Source organism: Cherax quadricarinatus, chromosome 2 (genome assembly GCF_038502225.1).
Source record: "Cherax quadricarinatus isolate ZL_2023a chromosome 2, ASM3850222v1, whole genome shotgun sequence".
Lineage (NCBI taxonomy): Eukaryota > Metazoa > Arthropoda > Malacostraca > Decapoda > Parastacidae > Cherax > Cherax quadricarinatus.
The window spans coordinates 25,835,122-25,862,608 of NC_091293.1; the positions used below are offsets into that span (position 1 = coordinate 25,835,122).

Here is a 27,487-nt window from a genome sequence, read left to right on the forward strand (position 1 = left end):
AATATTTCATAAATTCGTCAGCTAATAACTTAGTTCTTCTGCCATTTTTTAGAAACCTGTAGTGATGCCTCATCCGCTTCCTATATAGAGTACTGAATTATTCTTAGTCTGCCCGAACTGCCTAGTTATACTAGGTGTGGTAGTAGACCTCTATGTAATTAGTATTTTATATGTAAACCACACAATATCCTATAAAATGTAAACCCTACATTGTAATCTTTATAGTGAATAAACTTGATTGATTGATTGATGTGTTGTCAATATTCAAGAGTAAGTTTCATTACTTGTTTACTTGTTTCAGTCGGATAAATTTTAAGTGACTCTTGAAGGTTTCACTCCTCGCTCAAAACATTATCTTTTGCAAACAAACTCTGGAACTTCACATTTTAAAACATTTAATTGTCCGATTCGTCAATTTTTGTCACCGTTCTTGATTCTTAGTATTTTATCTTTCACACTTCATTCGCTTTTTAGGAAAATGAATATGATATTTGTTTTCTTTGTGCTCTTGTCTTCTTCTGTCTTTTTTTTCATTTTCTTCCATCATTACAATGGTAAACGGTATTTACTTCTGGCTTATTTGAATCTCTGGTATATGTCTGGATTGGTGAGCTTCCAGTTTTACCTCCAAGGCTTTACTATTTTTTCCATAGTTTTCCCTGGAGTTTATTTGTGTCCTCTCCTGCTCTTTATCCTTCTGATGAATTTTACATCGTCAGGAAAGAGGCACATTAGACTCTCCCTGACGGTAACTCATTTACACAGTATGAACGACAGCAGTGTTAATAATGATCTTTACGGAAAACCCGGCCGTTACTCTCTCATTCTTATGTCTCATTCCTTACTGTCCTTACTGTCCTTACTGTCACTTTCAAGGATCGAAAGCAAAGAAAATGATAGGATGGATAATGAGAAAGTTCAAAACAAGAGATGCCAAGCCAGTGATGATCTTTTTCAAATCACTTGTTCTCTCTGGGCTGGAATTTTGCTGTACATTAACATCTCCATTCAAAGTAGATGAAATTGCAGATCTAGAGAGTGTACAGAGATCCTTTACTGTACATATAAGTTCTATCAAACACCTCAACTACTGGGAACGCTTGGAAGCACTTGGCTTGTAATCGTTGGAACCTGGCGAGAGATATATAACATAATCTACACTTGGAAAATCCTAGAAGGAATGGTCCCGAATCTGCACACAGAAATCACTCCCTACGAAAGTAAAAGACTGGGAAGGCGATGCAATATACCCCCAATGAAAAGTAGGGGTGCCATTGGTACCCTAAGATAAAACACCATAAGTGCCCGGTGCCCAAGACTATGTGCGGCCAGCAGTAACAGCCTGGTTGATCAGGCCCTGGTCCACCGAGAGGCCTGGTCGAGGACCGGGCCGCGGGGGCGTTGATCCCCGGAATACCCTCCAGGTAGACTCCAAGTACTGTCTAAATGCCTCCTTCACCAGCTGTATATCACCCTCACCAGCTGTATACTTCTTCACCAGCTGTATACCTCTTCACCAGCTGTATACCATCCTTACCAGCTGTGTACCTCTTCACCAGTTGTATATCACCATCACCAGCTGCATATCTCCACCAGCTGTATATTACCCTCACCAGCTGTATATTACGCTCACCAGCTGTATACCTCTTCACCAGCTGTATATCGCCATCAGTTGCATATCACCATCACCAGCTGTATATCTCTTCACCAGCTGTATACCTCTTCACCAGCAGTCTACCTCCCTCGCCAGCTGCATACCACTCACAGTCTGTATACCAGACTAACACAGAATCCTGTCAGCAAAGCAACAATACGAAAAGAAGGACCTAGCATTTATTACAGTCTGGGCTCAAGATTCTGAAGGTCACTAACAATGTGAGTCAGTGTAATATTCACGAGATGGCATACAGTGGTAGATGTAACGGGATACAGGGCGGATTTAGCTGGATGTAAGGAAGACGTAGTTATAAACAGGGATGGATGTAGCTGGATACAGAAAAGATTTAGTGGATACAGGGTACATATAGCCAGATACGGTAAAAGGTGTAGCTGGATATAGGGTAGCTGAGGGCGAGTGTAGAGTATATTTAGTCAGGTACAGGGGTAGATGTAGCTGGATACAGGGTATATGTAACGTAATGTGTATTATATATAGCATGAGTGATTGACAAACAGCAACCATCAAGGGAGATGTTACTACCTTGTCGGGCGTGTAATACAAGAGCCTGTTAAACGTATTGCACTCTGACAGGACTGCTGGTCTTTCCTTCCTATCTCACGAACATGCGATACGGCAGATAAATCTTACAAAATTCTACTTAAATCCAGTATGCACTGCAGCATCACATTTCTCTGTGTTTCTTAATAAATCGTATTATTCGGAAAAATTATTTTTATGTGAACTGATCCGAGACGATGATCACGGAAACCACTGACAGATATAGAAGTGTGAACTCAGATTAAGTTGTAATAAACAACTGTCGATGAATAAATAGACGGGTGGTCGAGGGGCTCGAACCGCGATTCGTAAATTGATGGTACGACGCTCTACCGTCTAAGCTAACCCAGGAAGTAACGCTGTATTATATTCCGTCAGAGGCACCAACTGTAACCCAACTGAACTCCTTCCCTCGTCCCAGGAACTTTAACAGTAGATTTGTTCTTACCCTGTCAAGGCCACATCGTCTATGAACTCAAATTCAGTTATCATAAACAAATGTCAATGAACAAACAGAAGAGGTAGGTACAGTTGGTGTCTCTGACGGTATGTAGCAGTAAGGGCTACATCCGAATCATTTCTATTAGAGGGCTGGGTTAGCCTAGACGGTAGAGCGTCGGACTGTCAATTTATGAACTGCGGTTCGAGCCCCTCCACCCTTTTCTTTATTCATATAGATGTATATATTATTAGGAAGTGTTAAGTCCTACGGGCTTAACGCTTTCTGATTATGTCTTCATTCCACATTCCCATTCCTGATAACACTTCCTGGGGAATGGGAATAATTTAGGTTTGATCTATGGATGGGAAGAGCAGCTTCAGCTTTGATAAAATCTTCTTAGGAATAAAGTGTGGGCTAAAATAGTTATTATGAAGGTTGTGTATAGGTACAGAGTTAAAAAAAGGACGGTGTCTGTGAAAAACAGAAGAGGGAAGGACATACATGGGTGATAAGACACAAAGAACATTATATTATATAGGTGTGAGTCACTGGACCTGTGTGAGGGTCAGCGCAAGGAGTGATGGAACCTCAGTCCGCTATGAGCGAATCAGTCACGCTATTCTGGCAGCCAAACTGGCCCGGATTCAGGGAATTCTTGTGCAAGCTTCTATGTAAGGAAAAATGTAAAGAGCCTGGATACTTAGTGAGGTCAATTATTGGAAAGTTGTGAGATAGATGCAAAAAGAACAAGGTCTTGTCCATATGGAAACACTGGGATGAATGATCTGACAATCTTGTTCATTATCTCTCACCCTCTCTCATTCAGTTGTACTCACTGGAGATGTACTTCAGTAGTTAGATGTAAAGAGTGGAATTCCTCTTCACACATTTTACTTAAATGAACCAGCAAAGATGAGAGATCTAAGGAGACACAAAGGAGAAACATAAGCAGGGTCAGGAGAGAGATTTAAGCAGGAACAGAGAGAGATTTAAGCAGGAACATAAAGAGATTAAAGCAGGAACAGAGAGATTAAAGCAGAAACAGAGAGAGATTTAAGCAGGAATAAGGAGAGATATAAGCAGGGACAGGGATGACATAAGCAGGAACAGGAGAGATATTTAAGCAGGAACAAGGGACAGATCTAAAACGAAACAACAGGAAAAGACATTTAAGTTGGCACAGGAGAGAACTAAGCAAGAACAAGGGAAAGATCTAAGCAGGAATAGGAGAAAGATCTGAACATTAACAGGGAAGGGGGAATCTTAGCATTAACGAGGGCGTATCAAAACAAGAACAGAGAGGAAATTTAAGAGGCACGTAAGTTCCTCCGTCTCCTAATAACATGTTCATTTTTCCACTATAATCTACCTTGTCCATAATTACTATCGCATTTACTTTGTCTGTTTCGGAAGGTGAAGTCCAGGATCTTTCCTTAATTCATGGTATAACTTAACAAATCATTGAGAACAATTGTATTACAGAGGCCCGAGCTTTGCTCAGATAGTAATTATGGACAAGGTAGATTATAGTGGACAAATGAACATGTTATTAGAAGACAGGGGTACTTACATACCCCTTAAGCAGAAACAGGGAAAATTTCTATAACTGGCAGGGAAGAAATCCAAGAAGAAACAGAGGAGAGACATGAGTAAGAAGGTAAAAATCAAATGAGGAACAAGAAATTTAAGCAGTAACATGGTAAAGATCTAAGTATGAAGAGGAGGAGAGATATAAGCAGAAACAGGGGAAATATCTAAGCAGTAACAGGGGAGATATTTAAGTAGGAACAGGGAGACATTTAAGTAGAAACAGGGGAAATATCTAAGAAGTAACAGAGGAGAGATTTAAGTAGGAACAGGGAGACATCTAAGCTGGAACAGGGGAGAGATCTGAGCAGGGAGTGGTGGATGATTTAAGCAGGAACAGAGGAGAGATATCAGGAGAAGCTTGAACTAGAAAGATATCTAAGCAGGAACATGAGAGAGATCCGAGCAGAAACAGAGGCAAAATGAGAGCAGTAACAGGAGAGAAATCCAAGTAGTAACAGGGGTAAAATCCAAGCGGTAACTGGAGGCAAGATCCAAGTAATAACAGGGGCAAGATCTTAGCAGTAACGGGCAAGATCCAAGCAGCAACAGGGACAAAATCCAAGCAATAACATGGGAAAGATTTAAGGAGAAACACATAGAGGGCCAAGCTGTAAGGGAGGCAAGATCAAAGCAGAAACAGAAGAGATATCCAAGCAGTAATAGGAGTAAGATCAAAGCAGAAACAGGAGAGACACCCAAGCAGAAAGAGGAAAAAGATATAAGCAGAAACAGGAGAGAGATCCAAGGAGTAACAGGGGCAAGATCCAAGCAGAAACAGGATAGAGATCCAAGCAGTAACAGGGGAAAGATCCAAGCAGTAACAGGGGCAAGATCCAAACAGAAACAGGGGATCAAGATCTAAGCAGAAACGAGAGAGAGATCCCAACAGTAACAGGAGGGAGATCCAAGCAGTAATAGGGGGGGGCAAGATCCAAGCAGTAACAGGGTCAAGATCCAAGCAGTAACAGGGTCAAGATCCAAGCAGTAACAGGGTCAAGATCCAAGCAGTAACAGGGTCAAGATCCAAGCAGTAACAGGGTCAAGATCCAAGCAGTAACAGGGTAAAGATCCAAGCAGTAACAGGGTAAAGATCCAAGCAGTAACAGGGTCAAGATCCAAGCAGTAACAGGGTCAAGATCCAAGCAGTAACAGGGTCAAGATCCAAGCAGTAACAGGGTCAAGATCCAAGCAGTAACAGGGTCAAGATCCAAGCAGTAACAGGGTCAAGATCCAAGCAGTAACAGGGTCAAGATCCAAGCAGTAACAGGGTCAAGATCCAAGTAGTAACAGGGTCAAGATCCAAGCAGTAATAGGGTCAAGATCCAAGCAGTAACAGGGTCAAGTTCCAAGCAGTAACAGGGTCAAGATCCAAGTAGTAACAGGGTCAAGATCCAAGCAGTAACAGGGTCAAGATCCAAGCAGTAACAGGGTCAAGATCCAAGCAGTAACAGGGTCAAGATCCAAGCAGTAACAGGGTCAAGATCCAAACAGTAACAGGGTCAAGATCCAAGCAGTAACAGGGTCAAGATCCAAGCAGTAACAGGGTCAAGATCCAAGCAGTAACAGGGTCAAGATCCAAGCAGTAACAGGGTCAACATCCAAGCAATAACAGGGTCAACATCCAAGCAGTAACAGGGTCAAGATCCAAGCAGTAACAGGGTCAAGATCCAAGTAGTAACAGGGTCAAGATCCAAGCAGTAACAGGGTCAAGATCCAAGCAGTAACAGGGTAAAGATCCAAGCAGTAACAGGGTCAAGATCCAAGCAGTAACAGGGTCAAGATCCAAGCAGTAACAGGGTCAAGATCCAAGCAGTAACAGGGTCAAGATCCAAGCAATAACAGGGTCAACATCCAAGCAGTAACAGGGTCAACATCCAAGCAGTAACAGGGTCAAGATCCAAGCAGTAACAGGGTCAAGATCCAAGCAGTAACAGGGTCAAGATCCAAGCAGTAACAGGGTCAAGATCCAAGCAGTAACAGGGTCAAGATCCAAGCAGTAACAGGGTCAAGATCCAAGCAGTAACAGGGTCAAGATCCAAGCAGTAACAGGGTCAAGATCCAAGCAGTAACAGGGTCAAGATCCAAGCAATAACAGGGTCAACATCCAAGCAGTAACAGGGTCAAGATCCAAGCAGTAACAGGGTCAAGATCCAAGCAGTAACAGGGTCAACATCCAAGCAATAACAGGGTCAACATCCAAGCAGTAACAGGGTCAGGATCCAAGCAGTAACAGGGTCAAGATCCAAGCAGTAACAGGGTCAAGATTCAAGCAGTAACAGGGTCAAGATCCAAGCAATAACAGGGTCAACATCCAAGCAGTAACAGGGTCAAGATCCAAGCAGTAACAGGGTCAAGATCCAAGCAGTAACAGGGTCAAGATCCAAGCAGTAACAGGGTCAAGATCCAAGCAGTAACAGGGTCAAGATCCAAGCAGTAACAGGGTCAAGATCCAAGCAGTAACAGGGTCAAGATCCAAGCAGTAACAGGGTCAAGATCCAAGCAGTAACAGGGTCAAGATCCAAGCAGTAACAGGGTCAAGATCCAAGCAGTAACAGGGTCAAGATCCAAGCAGTAACAGGGTCAAGATCCAAGCAATAACAGGGTCAACATCCAAGCAGTAACAGGGTCAACATCCAAGCAGTAACAGGGTCAAGATCCAAGCAGTAACAGGGTCAAGATCCAAGCAGTAACAGGGTCAACATCCAAGCAGTAACAGGGTCAACATCCAAGCAGTAACAGGGTTAAGATCCAAGCAGTAACAGGGTCAAGATCCAAGCAGTAACAGCGTCAAGATCCAAGCAGTAACATGGGAAAGATCTAAGCATGAACAATGAATAATTCAAAACAGGCGCTTGGTAAACAAATACCAGAAACATAGTACCTCTCCTGGCCAGGCGTGGTGTATCCCTGCACCTCTGTCTTGCCTCTCTTGTAACGGAGTTTTGTGGTCTCGTCAAGTTCAAAGAACTTCCCCGACTGTGTGTTGACTTCGTCCACCTGTCGGGTCAAAGCTGATGTCGGTTTTATTGGGAATTATTGCCAACAGTGGTAACATTTAGGGTCGAAAACAAACTGTTACACTAAGTCTTAATTACGACATGGACTCAACATATGAGCTGTGTTGCTCTCTATGTGGACTACTCACCATGTGGGCGAGGCTACGCACCGTGTGAGGAGTCTACTCACCGTGTGGGGAGCTCATCATGAGGGAGTAGACACTCACCCTGTGGGAGTGGATACTCACCATGTTAGAGGGGACACCATGGTTACTGAGATACACGAAGCCTATTTCACTGAACGCTTTCACAAGCTTCTCTCCCACACTCCGCCAGTCTTCCTCACTCGGGTCCTCAGGACCACCGACACCTGTCAGGGAAGGAAGAAGACAAAACACCTGTAGCAGCACATGTTTGATCTGACACATCTCTCGTTACCTGAGGAATGCTGCAATGTATTAATTAACGAGGTATTTTTTGCTGCTAAGTTAAACCATGATATCTGTCGGGCATATTTAGAAATTAACAGCATTTAACGAAGCAGAAGCAAGTCATGAAAACAACACTAACACAGCAGCAGGTGATGATAATAGCACTAACACAGCAGCAGGTGATGATAATAGCACTAACACAGCAGCAGGTGATGATAATAGCACTAACACAGCAGCAGGTCATGATAATATCACTAACACAGCAACAGGTGATGATAATAGCACTAACACAACAGCAGGTCATGCAAACAGCACTAGCATAGCAGCAGGTCATGAGAACAGCACTAACACTAGAGCACTAACATGAGAACAACACTAACAGCTGTGTGCTGTGTTAATTCTGCTATAATAGCAAAATTGACACAATGGGTTATGAAAGCAGCTTTAACACAGCAGCAGCAGCAGCTTATGAGAGCAGCACGAACACAGCCCCAGGACACTCATGAGAACAGCCCTGACACTGCACCACTTTATGACAACAGCCTTAATACAGCAGTAAGTCATAAAAGAAGCAGTAATACAACATTAGATAATGAAAACATTAATAACACAAGAAAAAACTGTATCATTTGGCATATTACTGAACGACATTGTTCTCGTGTGTGTGTGTGTGTATGTGTGTGTGTGTGTGTGTGTGTGTGTGTGTGTGTGTGTGTGTGTGTGTGTGTGCTCACCTAAGGGGTCGAGTCACAGCTCCTGGCCCCTCCCTTCCTGCTTCATGAGCTTCATTATACATTTTCTTAAAGCTATGTATGGATCCTGCCTCCACTACATCACTTGCCAGACTCATCCGCTTCTTGACAACTCTGTGACTGAAGAAATACTTCCTAAAATCCCTGTGATTTATCTGAGTCTTTAACTTCCAATTGTGACCCCTTGTTGTTGTGTTCCATCTCTGGAACATCCTGTCTCTGTCCACCTTGTCAATTCCTCTTAGCATTTTATATGTTGTTATCATATCCTCCTTATCTCTTCTGTCGTCCAGTGTCGTCACATCGATTTCCCTTAACCTCTCCTCGTAGGACATGCCCATAGCTCTGAGACTAGTCTTATTGCAAACCTTTGCACTTTGTCTAATTTCCTTACGTGCTTGGCTAGGGGTGGGTTACAAACTGGTGCTCCATACCCCACTATAGGCCTGACATACACGGTGTACGGAGTCCTGAACGTGTGTGTGTGTGTGTGTGTGTGTGTGTGTGTGTGTGTGTGTGTGTGTGTGTGTGTGTGTGTGTAACCAGCATGTCCCTAAATAAACTAACTTCTGATCATCTGAGAGGCTACATGCACAGTTTACTTGAACTATACAAGTGACCAGTTTACCGAACAGCAACAGTGAACAGTACAGGATCAGACAAGCAAGAAGAGACACAGAAGTGCCCTAACTGGGGACTAATGACATCTCCATTAAGATAAAAGCTTCCAAATTACTGAATCGTAGTTCAATAACTTCCAAACCCTGACTTCGACAGTACGTTGATGCCAGTCATAACATTGTAGATCGAGAGTAAGACTCGGGACCTGAATAATGTGGTAAGACTTACGACACAGCAACAAAATACGAAAAAATCACAAACTGTAAATAAGTCACTGGAATAGAGAGTTCCACCGAGGACAAGAAGAATGTCTCTGTTCACCAATGAGAACATACCCTTCCACAAAACAGAGTGTACGTGACACTAGCAGAGTTCTCTCAGACAGAGAAAAAGAGATCCTACAACGATGGTCAGGCAGCAACACAGAGACGCAACAATTGCAAGTGTAAGGTCAGGTACACTCCTAGTTTACCACGCATACCAGAACGCCAACTAGCGAATAAACATTTAGCAGCGCGGGCAAACAGTCGAAACTCGCGATTCTTTGAGCACAAAGAGTAGAGTGTGAAACCATCTTACTTATTAATGTAACTAAATAAATAAGGCAGATACTAAAGACATGATATTTTCATTGTAGCTTCTATCGAAAAAAAATTAGCAATAAAACCTTAGAAAAAAAAATACAAACTATTATATATATTTTTTTTTTATTTTTCATGAAGATTCAACAGATAACAGCACTAACACAGCAGCATCAGAAATGAGAGCAGCACTAACACAGCAGCAGTATGTCATAAGAGCAGCACTAACACAGCAGCAGTATGTCATAAGAGCAGCACTAACACAGCAGCAGTATGTCATAAGAGCAGCACTAACACAGCAGCAGTATGTCATAAGAGCAGCACTAACACAGCAGCAGTATGTCATAAGAGCAGCACTAACACAGCAGCAGGAATGAGATCAGCATTAACACATCAACAGGAAGTCATAAAAACAGTACTAACACAGGAGCAGGTTTTGAGAACAGCAGCAGGTTGGGAAAACAGCACTAACGCAGCATCAGCAATTCCTGGCAATAACACTAACACACCAGCAGCAGATTATGAAGGCAGTATTAAAGCAGCAGCAGCAGGTCATAAAATCAGCACTAATAAAACAACAGCAGGTCATGAGAACTGCCCTACCACAGCAGCAGGTCATGAGAACAGCCCTATCACAACAGCAGATTACGAGAGCAGCCCTATCGCAGCAGCAGGTCATCAAATCAGCCCTTTTACAGCAGCAAGTTATGAAAACCTCACAAACACAACAAGTAGCAGATCATGAGCGGTGCGCTAACACAGCAGCAGTAGGTCATGGCGCAGTGTATGAGAGTTGGATCAATAGATCAGACACATCACTGCAGTCGTGCTCTAATTACATATATATATATATATATATATATATATATATATATATATATATATATATATATATATATATATATATATATATATATATATATATATATATATATATATATATATATATATATATATATACATGCATGCATATTTATTTCTACTTTCATTTTCTGAGGCGATATTTACATGCGGCGAGAGATAATTTGATATAGTGCTAAAAATTATGATAAAAAACGACAAAATTAACAATAATAATAATAATAATAATAATAATAATAATAATAATAATAATAATAAGAAGAAGAAGAAGAAGAAGAAGAAGAAGAATTAATATTTTCAAGTAAGACGTCTTTGATACAAAGATTTGCAACATGGAAGAGCCAACAGTCACGTAAGGTATTATGTGCAGACTTAATTAAGCTAAGAGTAGAACCCAGCAGTAACAGTACAGAAGAACGTTAATAGTGTGAATGGTAGCGACTGAGAAGCTATTATGTTACGAGGTAAGTTGCTGCATCACACATTGATTGCAACACGAAAGAAATTATACATAATTACCAGAAACTTTTTGTTCCGCTCGTCCTTGAACCGAATTTTTCTTTTTCTGGTTATCGGTATCACCACGTTCGTTTAAAATCCAAGTGTTGCAATTTAGAAGCTTAATATACTGGATATATATATTTAAATCAAGAAATATTGCAATTATGAACAGGTTTGGACCAGCGGTTACTTGATTTAAAACAGGGGCTGAAATAATCTCTCTGTATATGTACAACTGAAGTTAAACATTTCTGTAGGTGTTGTTGTGCGTTGATGGCCACACATCCGCTGCGACGATGATACAGGAGATCTATAATATGTTAGATATAATTACGTAAGTGAATGCATTATATGCTCAATGTAGGTGCTGTAAGTAGGAGCTCAGACAGGTTTTATTCGGAGATTTATTTAACGTGCTACCGTTTGGTAGGGACCGCTTACGTACATGGTGTGACATTATCGAAAGCTTTCTTACATAGTGTGAGCATTCATACACAGTGTGTTTCCCTACAGCGCTAAATTTTCATACATAGTGTAAAGTTTTCCTATATAGAGCAGAGTTTGTAAATCATGATTCATCAGTTTAGTGGATGATACCATCGCGCTTTGTGCGCTTAATATAACGTTAATGAAGTTTCCCAAATAAAACTCTGTAATTTATTTTTATCAAAGAAATCTTTACTCTAGCATTTACCTTCGTAAAAAAAAAGTCACTGAAAGACAGACACAGACACATTTGACCTTAATGCTCACTGATGCCTCTCACTAATAACCATATTTAAAAAAAATATGCAGTATGTACGTATATATGTTTCCAATATCTTGTACTCTACTGTTAGCAATAAGTATTTTGCCTGTCTCATGGACTTGTAAGATGGTAGATAAATCCTACAAATATTTGCCTACATTTACAATACACTTCGAATAAAGATTTAAAAAATTAAAGATTAATATAAAAATATACTCAAATACTAAGACTGCTCAGGGAAAAAATCTCAAGATACTTCCCAGAATAATGTTTATTCTCGTCTCCGAGGCTGTGGGTTAATACTAAACATAGCACCTCATACTTTTTCTTTCCTATACTTCTTATTAGTTCTTATTACTGTATAGTTTCGTCTAATTTTCCCTTGGGGAAATAAGTTATAATTTTTTTCCACACCCATACGTGTTGAATAAAGGCAACTAAAAAAAAATAAAATATGCTACCGATTATCTATTTTTCTGCCTGCGATTGGTATAATGAAATAAAATGTGGAAGTTTTAAAGTTAGAGTGTTTGAATACGGATGGATATAGGACAGATGTTAAATTAGGATGAATGTTAATATTATTACTGAAAGGAGAATGTATGTCACAGAACAAAGTGACATTTTAAATCAAGCGAGACAGTTTGAATAGGGAAGATTTACAAAGTGATGAGTAAAATAGTAATAAGAATACTGTGTAGTAGGAATACAATACTGGAATGAACAACAGATGTTTGCAGAAGGGAAGATTGTAATACACAAATATTTCTCACATATAAGAATCTTATGACGACTTAGACCATTTGCATATCACACAAACACATTATATGTAGGAGAGGGCGGGGACGGGACACTGAGAGGAAAAAGAAGGAAATAGAGAAGTAGTAGTAGAGGTAATGCTGGTAATGGAAGTGGCAGTAATAGTAGTAAGTAGGGGAAGTAGTGATAGTGGCACAAGATACAGAAAGGGGAGTAAAGAGAGGCAATAATAGAAGTAGTAGTAGTAATAGTAGTAGTAGTAGTAGTAGTAGTAGTAGTAGTAGTAGTAGTAATAGTAGTAGTAGTAGTAGTAGTAGTAGTAGTAGTAGTAGAAGTGAAGTAAGTCAAAGGGCAAGATAAATGAGCACTGCAGAAGAGTTAATGGCCCTTGAAAGTGGGACTAAAAATCCAGGAAAGGGGGGAGTGGAATCTGAAGGACTGAACACACTTAGGCAGAAGAAAGAAGACAAAGAATATAGGAAAGGAGAAGAGGTAGGGAGAGGAGTTGGAGAAGAAGAAAAGATCAGGTCAAGTCACGAGTGTTCTGACAGCGTAATGAGAAAGGAAGTAAGGCATCTTACAGACAAAGCCAGGACTAACACTCATAACAATTTCCAATTAATTTTAGGTCACTGATAATGAATATCGTGGTTAAAATTGTTTGTTAGCTCTACGGCCCTATGCTGTACATTCTACAAGATTGATGGACTGAACACATCGACTCCAGGCTGAGGGACTGATTACCTCATACTCCTCCTCTCCTTACGCCTTCCTCTTTGTATTGGACTGATGAAGCCACTGTGTGGCGAAACGTTTCCTGAATAAAGATTCCCATATGCTGCGTAAGTGTCTCAATCTTCACCTTGTCGGTTTTTCAAACCATTCATCACACACTTTTCAATGTACACCTACGTGTCACAACATGTTCCAACAGGCTTGCGGCAGTGTTTCTCACCACACTCACAGTCTCACTGCTCTTCATTATTGTTCCAGCAGTCATAGAAGGTGGTTGTGATGTGCAAGTTTATATTTTGAGGTGAAGCGTAGGTGATTTTCTTAGCGAAACTATTGATATGCATGTGAGCTGTTGATATACATGTGAGGCCACCACGTCAATCACTGGAACCTGGGATGAAAAATGTTCGACATACGCCTCTCATTGAACCAAACAAAATTGCTACCACCACTAAATATAAAACTGGGGCATGCAAGTATTTAACAGCAAAATTTCCCTCAGTAAGAGACGCTAAGATAAGAGAGGGAGTCTTCAACGGTCCTCAGATTCAAGAGCTTCTTAAAGATGGTGACTCTGAATCAGACCTTCATGGGGAGGAGAAAGCGACTTGGGAAGCATTCAAGTTAGTGGCGAAAGGATTTCTCATAAACAGAAGGGAAGGCAACTATGAAGAATTGGTGGAAAACCTCATCAAGGCTTACAAGAACATGGGATGTAACATGTCACTTAAAATCCACTTTTTGGACTCACATTTAGATTTTTTTTACAGCGAACTGTGAGGCAGTTAGTGACGAACATGGTGAAAGGTTTCACCATTATATTTCAACCATGGAAAAATGGTACCAGGGCAAATGGGGCCCAAGAATTCTTGCAGACTATTGCTGGACATTGGCAAGAGATGATTCTTCAGCCCACTATAAGCGTCAAGTAAAAAGGCAGAGAGTAGGTACGGATTAGAGTTTAAAACATACTGACACATATTGTACGTTATAATAAAATAATCAAATATTACATGTCTCGTATCTTTAAAGCCAATAAGCATTTTTCAAGGTGATATTTGAATTCAGGACATGAAAACACATAAGAATTAGCTAATCTCATTTAAGAAGTATAAAACTTTTCAAAAATTGTTGACCAGTGAGAAGAGTGCTTAAAGAAAGATTATAAGAGAGTGGATACAGGAAGGAAACATAAGAGGATAGGAGCAGCAAGGAACATTATAGGAAGTTGGGAGCAGGAATGAAAATTATAGGAAACTGGGTGCAGGACTGAAAATTATAGGATACTGGGTGCAGGAAGGAACATTATAGGAAGCTGGGTGCAGGAATGAAGATTAAAAGAAGCTGGGTGCAGGAAGGTGAAATGATGAGGAGTACAAGGGTGGGCAGTGGAAAAAGTTAGCATATGAAAAATTCCTAAAATGTGAAGATAAAGGTGATGTATATATGAAGTGAAAGAGGCTGGCTTAGTGAATGAGTGCAAAAGAATAGCAACTGAGAGAATGACTTGAGTTATTATCAGGCAATTTAAGTAATCAAAAAACTATTTTAGAAAGGAGATTATTTTATATATGAAGGTGGTGAAAAATGATATGGAAAAGAGATTCCATGTATGGTGTAGGGATGACTGGAATTTTTTGGGACAAATAGAGTTCAGAAGTGAGCAAGGGGGAAAAGGTAGATGAGCAGATGATTAAAATAAAACCAACGGCAAAGAGCAGACAACAAGCGATGTTTGTTCCATGAAGGTAGCAACGTAGGCAGCTGGCAGGGTAGGTTGCTGCCAGAGATGTACCGAGGCAAACCTGAACTAGTTTTAACATAGTGGTTGCTTCACATCTCATTCTCCTCTTTGTTGCTCAGACGGCGGTGGAAATTACCTTGCCAGGTGAGCAAAAAAGAAAACAGGTTCCTGTCTTAAGTAATCAACAGAATTCAAAAACATAATATCTTAACGACCACGTAACGCTTGCACCTTATTTCTGACTTTCTATGAATAAATGTATTAGTCTGGACTATTTTTATCATTTGTATTAATTAGTTAATAAAATTTATGACTGATAGAACGAGCGTGTGTCAGTAAGGCCACAATTCCACTGTATACTACTATGAACAATACTTTTAACTCCATTAATAGGGATTACAGTAAACTCGAATGTATATATAAAAGAGGTTGTGTTAAACCGACAATCTCAGCTTGGAAACTTTTACTGAGAAAACGTTTCTCTTGGAGTCCATGAACAGAGAGAAGAGTGACAAGACCTGACGTGTAAACTTGATAACTTGATAGGCCCAGGGCTAACATGGGTGATCATGCTCGACCTGTAATCTGTTGGTCTTACTGCGCACACTTAGGCACTGTTGTCTTGGCTTTACATTTCTATTTACCATGACTCCAAAGTTTTTTTCACATTCTGTGTGATCAAGCTCTACATCCTAGTGTTTGCAAACACTAGGACATATTTATTAGAAAACGTTTCGGTCCTGGGACCTTGATCATTTCTAAAATACAGAGGTTAAAAGACAGTATTTATTGGCAGAGAGTGAGGTGTGAGTGACGCATGGTGACCTGAGAAATGCCATATTGGGATGAGGACGGGTAGACGATGAGATCATGTGACTCCTGTCTTGCTGGGTAGGTAGTGCTTTACCTGGTTGAGTATCATATATACTAATGTTTTAGAAATTTTGCAGTTTCCATTGTTACGCTCTATGGTGTCGGTGACGGCGATTAGCGAGGCTTCCAGACATCGTCGGCGTCAAAGGTCTTGTTAGGTGAGAACGAGTTGTACCTCATCCCAGTTCATCAGTTGCCCTGTTGAATCCCTGTGGAGGACACAGGAGTACCTAAAGCCGTCACTGTTACTGGCATTTCGATGCTCGTTCAGGCAGACCACAAGATCTCTGCCTGCTTCGCCTACATATTTCTTGCAATAAATATTCAGAGACAGAGGCTCAATGAAAACCACAGCCTCCATTTATCTCTTCCAGATTTCATCAGTATAGTGGATCTTCAGTCGTCAGTGAAGGTAAAGGTACTGCTTCCCCTGCTAAGAGTGGTAAGCGCATTCTTGTGGTTGGTAACTCACAGGTAAGATATATGGACATTGCTTTCTGTAATAGAGATAGGAAGGTGTGATAGAGGGTGTGCTTCCCTGGAACTGGTGTTGGTGGAATAGTCAGCAGGTTGGATAATATCATGTCAGGTAATTGGAACAAGACCATTATCTGTCTCAGTGCTGATGGAAACGATATCGATATCGGGAAGGGTAGGAGAGAGGAGCTGCGAGAAACATACAGGTCAGCTATAGATTTAATTTGGTCTATGAATTGGTGTATCGGTGGCTGCCTACCCAAGGGCAGGAAGCCTCCCTCTGCACTCCTGTTGCTGTCTGAAGTCTCCATGCTGCAGACTGTACGTGTAGTCTACACGCCATACAGCCAGTGTTGCCTCTCCTTGCCACTGTCTGAAGTCTCTACACCTCAGCCTGTATGTGAAGTCTGCACGCCATACAGCTAGTATTGGCTCTCCTCATTGCTCACAGCCAGTGTTGCCTCTCTTCATCGAGTGGTGGTTACTGGACCTTCGTCTACACCAGCAGGATTGGTGCGTCGGTGGCTGCCTACCCAAGGGCAGGAAGCCTCCCTCTGCACTCCTGTTGCTGTCTGAAGTCTCCATGCCTCAGCCTGAAAGTGTGGCCTGCACGCCATATAGCCTGTGTTGCCTCTCCTCGCCGCTCACAGCCAGTGTTGCCTCTCCTCGCCGTTCAGGGCATACAGTGCTCCATCAAGCTACAGCTCACCTCCTCAGTGTCCTGTGCCTCCAGCGATGAACTCCACAAGAAAACTTTAAAGTTATAGCCAGGCAAGTACGTGTGTCTAGTTCACACGTACTTGCGTAGCCGAGTACTCTCACAGATTTGGCCGCCACATCTGATTTACGATGCCTTCAATGCCTTCCACTTCCTTCCCCCTTACCACTCCTCCTCTACTGCTAACACCTGCCTCTACTCTGTCTACTCCTGCTTCTAAGGCCTACCCTGCCTCTACCTCTTCCAAACCCAATTCTTTCTTGCTTAACCTCAAATACTCTAATTCTGATCATGCCACTATCTGTCCTGGGAATTTATTGTACCAGATCACTGGCGCACCTCAACTGAAAGTCTTTAAAACCAACTCAGGCTTCAAACTCCTTCTTGACAGACATTCTTACGAAACGTACACCTCAACCGAGACCAGACAAAAACTTCTCAATGCAGGCTTTACTATTATTTGGACTCCTGTGCACCTCACCAGATGCACAGTGATCGCAAAACATGTAGACTATTCTCTCCTGACTGCCTATGACAAAGACAAAGAAGACTTAATCAAAGACATTAGTACTAAGAACAAAGTCTCTCTTGACGATATTTACATACCTGAAAACTCTACCATCCTCAAAATATGCTGTTCAACTCCTTCTGACGCCTCTACACTCTTCAATCAAGGAATCCCTGACAAGACCATCCGCATTCCTTCAAACACTCTCTTCACTCCGAACTTTCACCCCATCACACAATGTCTGAAATGCTACAAATTCGGCCACGACAAAATCTCATGCACATCCACACAAATTTGCTTCAGATGTTCAGCAACTGGCCACTTCTGGAATACTTGCAACCTTCCCCTTAAATGTTCTAACTGCGGCTGGTCACACACTGCAGTTGCAAATTCCTGCCCTTCTAGAAAAGACATTCTCTCCTCCCTCAGAGCAAGCCAACCTCCCTCCCTCCCTCCACCCCCCTTCCCTGCACCTCCTCCCCTTCCATACCTCCCTCCCCTATCCCCAATGCCTGGGTTACTCCATGCACTTGGTCTACCTCTCCTACTCTACACACATCAAACACCAACACACAGACTACAAGCACTTCTCCTTCTACACCTACACCCACATTAGACTACAAAACTAACTGCCAACTCGTCACTGCTGCCCACTCTGCGATGGTAATCTCTCAAGCTTATCAATCAGACTATTCACATGTCCTTAACCTAATCTTGTCTGCTAACAATCTTCCCTCTTTAATTATCCCTCCTTCCTGCTTCTCTTCTAAACCCCCTACAACCTCTACCTCCTCCCTCTCTCCCACCCCTCACTTCCTACACCCACCAGCTCTCCTCCTCTCCTACCCCTCTTCACTACTTCTAACCCTCCCACAAACACCCTTACTGCTGCTGCTACGACCACACCTTCCCCCACCTCCTTACCCACTTCCTCATTACCTACAAAACCTTCCACTTCCTCTGCATCTACCTTCTCCCACTCCTCCACCACAACCAAAACTTCATCCAGGTCCAACTCCAGCTCCTCCAGACAAAACCCACTCAAATTTAAACCTGCCCCAACTTCTGACAGACAGACCAAAGGACATAAAACTATATCCATGTCTTCCTCCCCTTCCAGGAAACGGGTCCGCAACACCTACAAACACACATCCACCGATGGCATCACTATCATGGGCCTTAATCCAAACTCCTCCACCGACATTAACTTTGCTATGACAAAACCATTAAATCATGTTTAAGGTGATTCAGTTTAACGTACGTTCTTACTTTACAATTAGACACCTACTGGCCGAGCTCCTTGAAGCAGTGAGACCAGATATTGTTTTGCTAAACAGTACCTGCCTCAAAGCCCCTCAACGTATCCGCCATTATGGTCATACTGCACTACAGTCCCCCTATGATCCCCACGATGGGGTTGCCATCCTTATCAAATCCAACATAAAACACGAATTTCTCCCAATCCCTTTTATTCACCAACACTGTCTTGCGGTTAGAATATACACCAAATTGGTCCCTTTATCTTTTTCACCACTTAAGCTCGCCCAAGCACTATTCTCAACATACGCGACCTTTCCTTAGTCTTCAACTACACCAACACACTAACATACCTACTAGCTGACATGAAGGCCAAACACACCGCCTTTCATCACACCAGTAATAACCAACTTGGTCACCAATTGCTCAACTTCACAAACCATAAACACCTAATTCATCTCGGCCCAGACTTCAACACCTACAACCACAGGGGCCAAGGCAAACCAGACATTATTCTGGCAAACCGAGCCAGTTCTCTATTTCAACACTACATCTCACATGGCCCTATTACAGGCTCTGATCACATCCCAGTCATCTTACACATCTCCTCCAACCCTATCCGCCACAGGCCTTCTCTATCCAGTCTATATTTGTCCAACCTATTTTTATGTTACCCAAGTAATAGCTTTTATATCCTTTTACTCATGTACGAATTGCTCTACCATATTACTACTACTACTACAACTTTTGTCACTACTACTAATACTACTACTACCACTAGTATTGCACCTCACTCTGAGCCTTTATATACCCTCTGTGTCCATATACTGTTTGTATCGGCTTGACAAAGCTCCTGGAGAGCGAAACGTTGCCACGATAAAATGTCACATTAGTTGCACTTGCGTCCTTTTACTTTACATACATCCACATAAACACAAAACAAAGAAACAGGACAGCCCTGGTTGCAAAAGACGTTGAAAAAGCTTTTGACACTGTCTGGCACGAAGGGCTCAAGTACAAACTCTGCACTAACTTTAACCTGTCTCTCACTACTCATAAACTCCTCTGCAACTTCCTAGATGGCCGTACCATGAGAATCAAATTCCAAGGCTGTTACTCTGACTACTTCACACTAAATGCTGGAGTACCCCAGGGATCTGTCCCCTCTCCTACCCTCTACATTTTATACACTAACGACATTCCAACACCTGTATGCCACAATTCCATCACACTAGCCTATGCAGACGACATTTCACAACTCATCATTCACGCCAATATAGATACACTCACACACAAAACACAAAATGAGGTCGACAGGATAGCCATCTGGGAACAAAAATGGAGGATCAAAACCAATGCAGCTAAATCGAGCATTACATATTTAACTACAGGAAACGTGATCCTCCATTACCTGTCGAGCTCAGAACAGCTGACACCCGCACTTGTATCCCCATCACACAATCTCTCACTGTCCTTGGCGTTAATCTTGACTACCTTCTTCGCTTACAAGGACACATTCACTCAAGGCATGCAATAGCTAGTAAAGCCCTTGCGGGCCTCTACAAGCTGCAACATGCCTCCCAACGCACCAAACTACACCTCTACAAATCCCTAATACGTCCTCTGATAACTTACTCTCCTCTAGCCCTCTCTCTTGCAGCTACAACAAACTTAAACTGCAGCGTGTCCAGAACAAGGCGCTGCGCTGGGTGCTTGATGTCAGATGGGAGGACTTCGCCACAAGCGAGTCTCTCCATGCCCAATTAGACATCTCTGCGCTGAATCTGTACTGGAAGACGTTCAGTGACAGACAGATAGACAAAATTGAGACACAACATGACTACTGGACCTCTCTCCTTGACGAAGACATTCGCAGACCCACAAACCAACACAACCTTTTCTACTTGTATGATCCTGCTCCTAACCCTATTTACAAATAACCTTGGATTCTCTGGCAGGTACCTTGAGCTGTTCATTCTCTGACCCACGTTCGCCTTAGCTTTTGATTTAAGACATGGCTCAGTTCTACACTCCTCTCTAGCGCTAATCATCGCCTCTCCCGTCCTCTCCGCTCACTCCACCGGAGTCCCAACAGAAGAGCCTGAATTTCTGTTCTCAATGCTGTATAGCCCTTGTGGCTTAGCGCTTCTTTTTGATTATAATAATAATCTGTTCTCAATATCTGTCCCACGATCGCCTTCGCTGCTGGGTTAAGCCCTGGCTCTATTTCTACGATTAAGAACACTCCTCTCCAGTACTATTTTTCGTCTGTCCCGTCTTCCCCGCTCACCCTATTTGGGATCTTACCTGAACTTGTTCGTTCGTTCGTTCGAGATTTGAAATAAAGCACAAGTGGAAACAGCGGAGAAAAGACTTCTTCTAGACTACTGGACCTGATGACGTAGCGCAAGCTACAGAAACGCGTAATTGAAAATCGGAGGTGTTCCTTTTTTCTTTGCTAAGGCCTTCACTTGCTTGGAAACTTACACATCAGACCTTTCATTCACCACCGTCTATTACTTGATGAGAATCTTAACGACTGAGACACTAGATGACTGCATTTATGAGTTCCAGATGATCACTAGAGCCAAGAAAGCAGAGAAACTATTACAACAAGAATCAGAGACGAAACAGTCGACAGAGACCCAACCCCCTCTACCCGAGAAGAGCATGCAGAGGGAAACACCAATGGTGGTCAAAGAAATCATCGAGCCAGCCACCAGTGACAGCACCGAGACTCGGGTGGTGGTTATGGAGAAGCAACAGACGAATGAAACACCAGAGGAGACCTTGGAGAGTTTTGGAATTCCTTCCTTCTTTACATGTTGCAAGGATGGCATAGGACAGTCAGGCCCGGTAAACTACAGTGAAGTCTACGAACCAGTGAACATCCTAAGAGACCCAATCCAGGACCAGACAAACAAGACCGAACCCCAGGAATGGAGCGGAACCAAGGCAATCTTCGACCCTCGACTCTACTTCAAGGGTGTATGGGCAACAATAGAAAGCTTAAAACTGGACGACGGAACACTGCAGAATCTACCGTTTTGCTGTGTAACAGATAAAATCACGGTACAAGAGAAGGTTAGTGACCCCATGCCTTACATTGGCCCGTCCCACCACCCTTCACGCATTCTGAACAAGAAAGAGAATAAGGCAGCTGCCATCCTCAGGCAACTGTATAGAGAATTCGACAAGGGCCGGAGCAAACTCAGATATCTGCAGGACTGCCATCAGGCAGGACTCCTTCCGGATATGGGGCAAAAACCGATCAAGATACTATCACTACCGGAAGTTAGCACCTACCCAGACTGGCTGGTAAAGACCATGGAGGAAGAAACCAGAAATCTCTACAAATCTTTAGCGGCCATTCAAGCACTGGGTATTTCAGTAGCTCTCGAGCACACAAGAGAAAAGATCAAAGTTATTAAAAACTTTATACTCAAGGAATTCGGAGAAGAGGTAGCCAGGGACATCTTCACCTTGGCTCTGGATTTCAACAGACAGACCCGTCGGAGGCCCACCCAGAACCCTCCGGTCTTTGAGTTCTCTAACAGTAAAAAGGATAAAGGAGGGAATGACGACACTCTGGATTCCCTAATCCAGCTTTGGCAACAAGTGTTGGATATGGACGAAAACGGAGACCAGACAGAAAAACAACAAACGGACAAGCATATAATCCAACTAGTAGGTGAAAAAGAAACGAACAAACCCGAACCTACTATAGACCTAGCTCCGAAGAACAAGACGGCACCAGAAGAAGACACAACACAGCTTTGAAAATATTAGCAGACAGAGTTACCTTACTTGAGTCCGGGACACCCAAGGGAAACCAGAGAAAACCGAACAATACGACAGGAAAACCTAGGAATACGTCTAACAACAACAACGAAAACAATAACAACAATAACAACAAGAATAATAAGAAGAAATATTTCTATAATAACCAGACTAACAAACCCTACTATAAACCGAAACCACGATCTAATAACTATGGCAATAGTAATTTTTTCGGGAACCAGATGGGTTCTGGAAAGGAGGAGGTGTCTTCAGGAACAGGTATGATGTGAACCACAACTGGAGAGACCAGCAGCAGCCCTACCAGAACTGGAGAGACTGGTGATTTCGGAAGTGGAGCTGACGGAGGAAGAGAGAAGAGTCCTGAGCAAGGGCCACCGCACAGAACCAGAATGGAGAATGTGGCACGCAAAGAGTACGTAACCTTTATTCGGCGCATGTACACACACTCATTTACAGGCTATCTCCCCAACCAGTGAACCAGGTGACTGAGGGTACTGGTGACGATGGGGCCCCGTCGTTCAACCAGTACCCAGGTTCCAGCCAATGAGAAGATGGTTTTGGCAATCGCAGAGGTTATGTGGGTACCACTCTCCTGTCTACCCTTGCCCTTCCCATTCTAGAGCTGGTTGAAGCACGGTCTGCTCTCTAGTGGCTTCTATTCTGCCTTGCTTACCGTAGAGTGCACTAATACCTATTGCTGTACATAGTGTATATAGTGTACATACTTCTGTTCTAAATTGGTGAAGGATAATATAAGTCAAAAGTTTTCTGCTGTGTTTATTTTGCTCCCTTTACACCCAGGATAACAGGTCATTTGGACTCCTGGGTTGTAATATGGAAGCCTGTCCGGGAGCTGGAGCTGGACTTAGAGAAAGGGTTGAGCCTACGGTGAAGCTGGAAGCAGGAGCATTGTGTATCTTGCTGTCTGGCATTGCATTTAGCTTTGCCAACGCTTTACAAACTTTGCGTGTCAGTTGCTTTGCTATGGTCAGCATTGCTATTGTGTGATCGTTCAACAGATCGCTACTAGCCTGTTCGGTGTGAAGATTTTGCAGTCAGCTTTATTGCGTATCCATCTTGTATGCGTATTCTGCAGTCGTACTGTGTACAGCTAAGCGTGTTCTGCAAATAACGTGTTATGTTGGGGTATTCTGCAATCGTACTGTGCATAGCAAATAACTTATACATTGGGGTATGCCACCTAGACGAGTCAGACGTCCTGGTGTCAGCATATACTCTGTTTAACCTACCTAAATTGTCCCTACAGCGTTGTTGGCAAATTGCTCGTTCCATTGGCATTGATTACAAACGCACTCTTACAGCTGCGCAACTGCGTTCACTGATCACTGACAAACTTCGAGAAGAGGAGATGGCACATCAGACTCCTCCCTCTATGGGAGCTAGGGAAAAAATTCCTATGTTCTCGCAGGAGAAAGATGATATATCAACGGAGCAAAATCGTCAGTCTAGTGCAGCAGGGTTGTCTCAAGGTGAATCAGCGGCGTTGGCACTTGAGCTGGCAAAAATCAATCTTGAGCAGACTAGAGAACAGAGAGCATTTGCAAAAGAAGAATTTGATAGGGAAAAAGAAAGGAGACAGTTTTCGCACTCTGTAAATGACTTTAGTTTACAGAAAGCAGTACAGCTTGTTCCCCACTTCAATGAGGCCGAACCAGAACAATTTTTCGAAGCTTTGGAAAATCAGGCTCGAGCCTTGAGGTGGCCGGAACAACATTGGGCATCGTTGGTTCACACAGCATTGTTTGGTAAGGCACAGGAATTTACGTCAGTGTTAAATGACACTGATTTTTCCAATTATAAGGTAGTGAAGACCGCAGTGTTGGGAGCATATACTTGTATTCCAGCTAAGTATCGGAAGTTTTTTTAAGTTAGGCAGACGACAGCTTGGTCAATCCCTGGTTGATTTTGTGCGACAGCAGACCAAAGCTTTTACCAGCTGGTATAAAGCAAGTGGTGTTGCTACCTTCGATGATCTTGTGCAGCTTATTCTGATTGGCAACCTTCTGGAGTCTGTGGGACCAGAGGTTCGAGTCTTTCTGCAGGATCGTGACTTAACCACTGCATTGGAGGCAGCCAGGTTGGCTGATACCTTTGAAACTAACCGCTCCTTGTCCGAGCGGCCCCGTCTCTCTTTTCAACAGCCTGGCATGAGCAGAGATCGTCACCCTTGGAGAATGAAGTGCCAGCCGGAGAGAGAACGTCTACGTCAGCCAACTAAGTCACCTGGTGAGCCACGCTTCTCAACTTATGGTCCACCTTGTGAGAGACAAACTACTCAACATGGTGCATCTCGACAACAGTATCCAGAGAGACACCAGCCAGAGTGACACCAGTTGCAACGTCAGCAGGGAGTAAAGGGCAAGCCTGTCGTCTGCTGCATGTGTAACCAAGTAGGTCACATCCATCCCAACTGCCCCCAAAATCCCCAACCAATTGGGAAAATCTTTAATATTCTTAGTAACATGTCCTTGAAAGAAGTAGAAAAGGGATGGCCTCTTACTACTGTCAGAGTCTTATTTTCCTTCAGGAAAACTCCAAAACAACTGAAGTCAAAACCTTTAGAGATACTGGAGCATATTGCTCACTTATAAGAGAGGGAATATTACCCCTTTCAAAGAACACCTCCTTAAATTCCTCTGTTTTGTTGGAAGCATTTGGAAGAACTATATATTCTGTTCCTTTGCATAAAATTTATGTACAGTGCAAATATTACACTGGATACTTGACTGTGGGTGTATCCGAAGGACTCCCCATTAAAGATGCCATGTTATTACTGGGTAATAACATTACTACTGCTAGTGTGTGTCCTGAACCCATAATGATTAATTCTACTCCGGTGTTGGCCATAACTCGGGCAACCTCCCGAGGGTTGTCTGGCGAGAATGTTGACCTATCCTTGGACGACTCCGATCTCGGAATAGCCACTTTGTTTTACGAGGAAAACTGGCCAGAGCCTCGTAGATCAAGTGAACATACCCCGATCAAGCCTTCCTATTCCAAGGTTGCAGGATTGCCAGATGTATCTGTTTCCATGCCCGAGGGACTGTCCTTCCGGGAGGAACAACGAAAGGACCATTCTTTAAATTTCGCTTTTCAGGCAACCATGGGTGAATCCTCTTTGGATCATCCGGTCAAGTATGAACTTAAAAATGACTATTTGATCTGCACTGAGACTGGTAAGGAGATAGAGGGCGGCAATTGTCTGACAGGTTAGTAGTTCCAACAAAGTTTAGACCTCAAATATCGAATGTAGCTCATAATACTTCATTAGGAGGTCACTTAGGAATTACTAAAAACTTATATAGAATCACAAAAGAATTTTATTGGCCAAAATTAAAGCAGGATGTGAAGAATCACATCCGGTGTTGCCGAGAATGTCAGCAAGTAGGGAAACCTGGACATTTCATTAAACCTGCACCACTTCTACCTATACCTGCTGATGGAGAATCTTTTGCAGATTTAATTATAGATTGTGTAGGTCCACTACCTAGGTCAAAGTCGGGAAATCAGTATTTATTTACCATTATGGATAAAGTAACTAGATATCCTGAAGCAATTCCCATGCGGAATATTAATACTAAAGCTATTCTCAAAGCTTTAACAAGATTTATTTCTTGTTTTGGCATTCCTAAAACTATTCAAAGTGATCAAGGTACTAACTTCACTACCAAAGCATTTAGGGAAGCATTAACTAGGTTAGGGATAATCCACAACTTATCCACTGCCTATCATCCTCAGTCCCAAGGCGCCTTGGAAAGATTCCATCAGACGTTAAAAACCATGATGAGAACTTTTTGCATGCATTTTCCTACAGACTGGGATGAATCACTACCTTTGTTGCTGTTCTCAGTGCGAGAAACAGTGCAAGAGTCTACCGGGTATAGTCCGTTTGAGCTGATCTTTGGGCACAATGTACGAGGTGCTCTTCGGGTGCTCAAAGAAGGATGGATGGGAGAAGACGTTAGCTCAACACTCTACAACCCGTCTTCAAGGTAGCACGTCAGTTAGCCAAGGCTAACCTAAAGGCAGCTCAAAATAAGATGAAACAGAGGTATGACAGAAATGCACAATTCCGCTCCTTCCATCCATGAGACAAGGTGTTGGTGCAGGATCCTATACCTGGCCACACCTTGAAAGCTAGATTTACGGGACCTATGCAAATTGTAAGTAAATTATCTGATGTAAATTATGTGGTAGCTCCCATTGATAAGACCTCAAAAACTAAAACTTACCACATTAATCGATTAAAATCTTTTCATGCACCAGATAAAGTGCCAGTAATGACTCTGTCCTCTTCCTCTGAGGACGACTCTGACTCTTTGCACACTATTTCTGAAATTAATGTTAAAATTCCAAACTCTGTCCTCCTCAAGGACCCTAGCTCTTTAATGGTGGGACTATCTGAAACTCGAGCAACAAGTTTAACTGCGCTTCTACAGTCATACCCTGATATTTTTTCGAATGTGCCGAAAAAATGTACGTTAGGTTATCATGATGTAGACGTGGGAAACTCTCCCACTGCAGAGCTAATCCTGAAAAGCAGAGACTACTTCAGCAGGAAGTAGAATTTCTGTTAGAGCATGGGTTAGTGGAGGAATCATCTAGTCCATGGGCTTCACCGTGCATCCTTGTTAAAAAAGCTGATGGACGGTTTCGTATGTGTACAGACTACCATAAGGTGAATGAGGTCACAATCACAGATGCTTACCCTCTTCCTCGTCTGGATGACGTAATCGACTTTGTGGGTAAGGCTACTTTTGTGTCCAAGTTAGATCTCCTTAAAGGTTACTATCAGGTACCTTTGACGGATAAGGCGAACGAAATCTCTGCCTTCGTAATTCCAGGAGGTCATT

At 42.6% G+C, this 27,487-nt stretch overlaps 1 protein-coding gene across 2 annotated transcripts in view; it reads right to left on the reverse strand.

The window, feature by feature from the left end:
• Positions 1 to 27,487, reverse strand: part of LOC128706505 (uncharacterized) — a 97,543-nt gene that overhangs the window by 12,283 nt on the left and 57,773 nt on the right. For both annotated transcript variants that reach the window (XM_070087731.1, XM_070087733.1), the window contains exons 3-4: positions 7,495 to 7,616; positions 7,132 to 7,247 (exon numbers count right to left, since the gene is read on the reverse strand). In XM_070087731.1, coding sequence (XP_069943832.1) covers positions 7,132 to 7,247; positions 7,495 to 7,616 — 238 coding nt within the window. The remainder of the gene's footprint in view (positions 1 to 7,131; positions 7,248 to 7,494; positions 7,617 to 27,487) is intronic.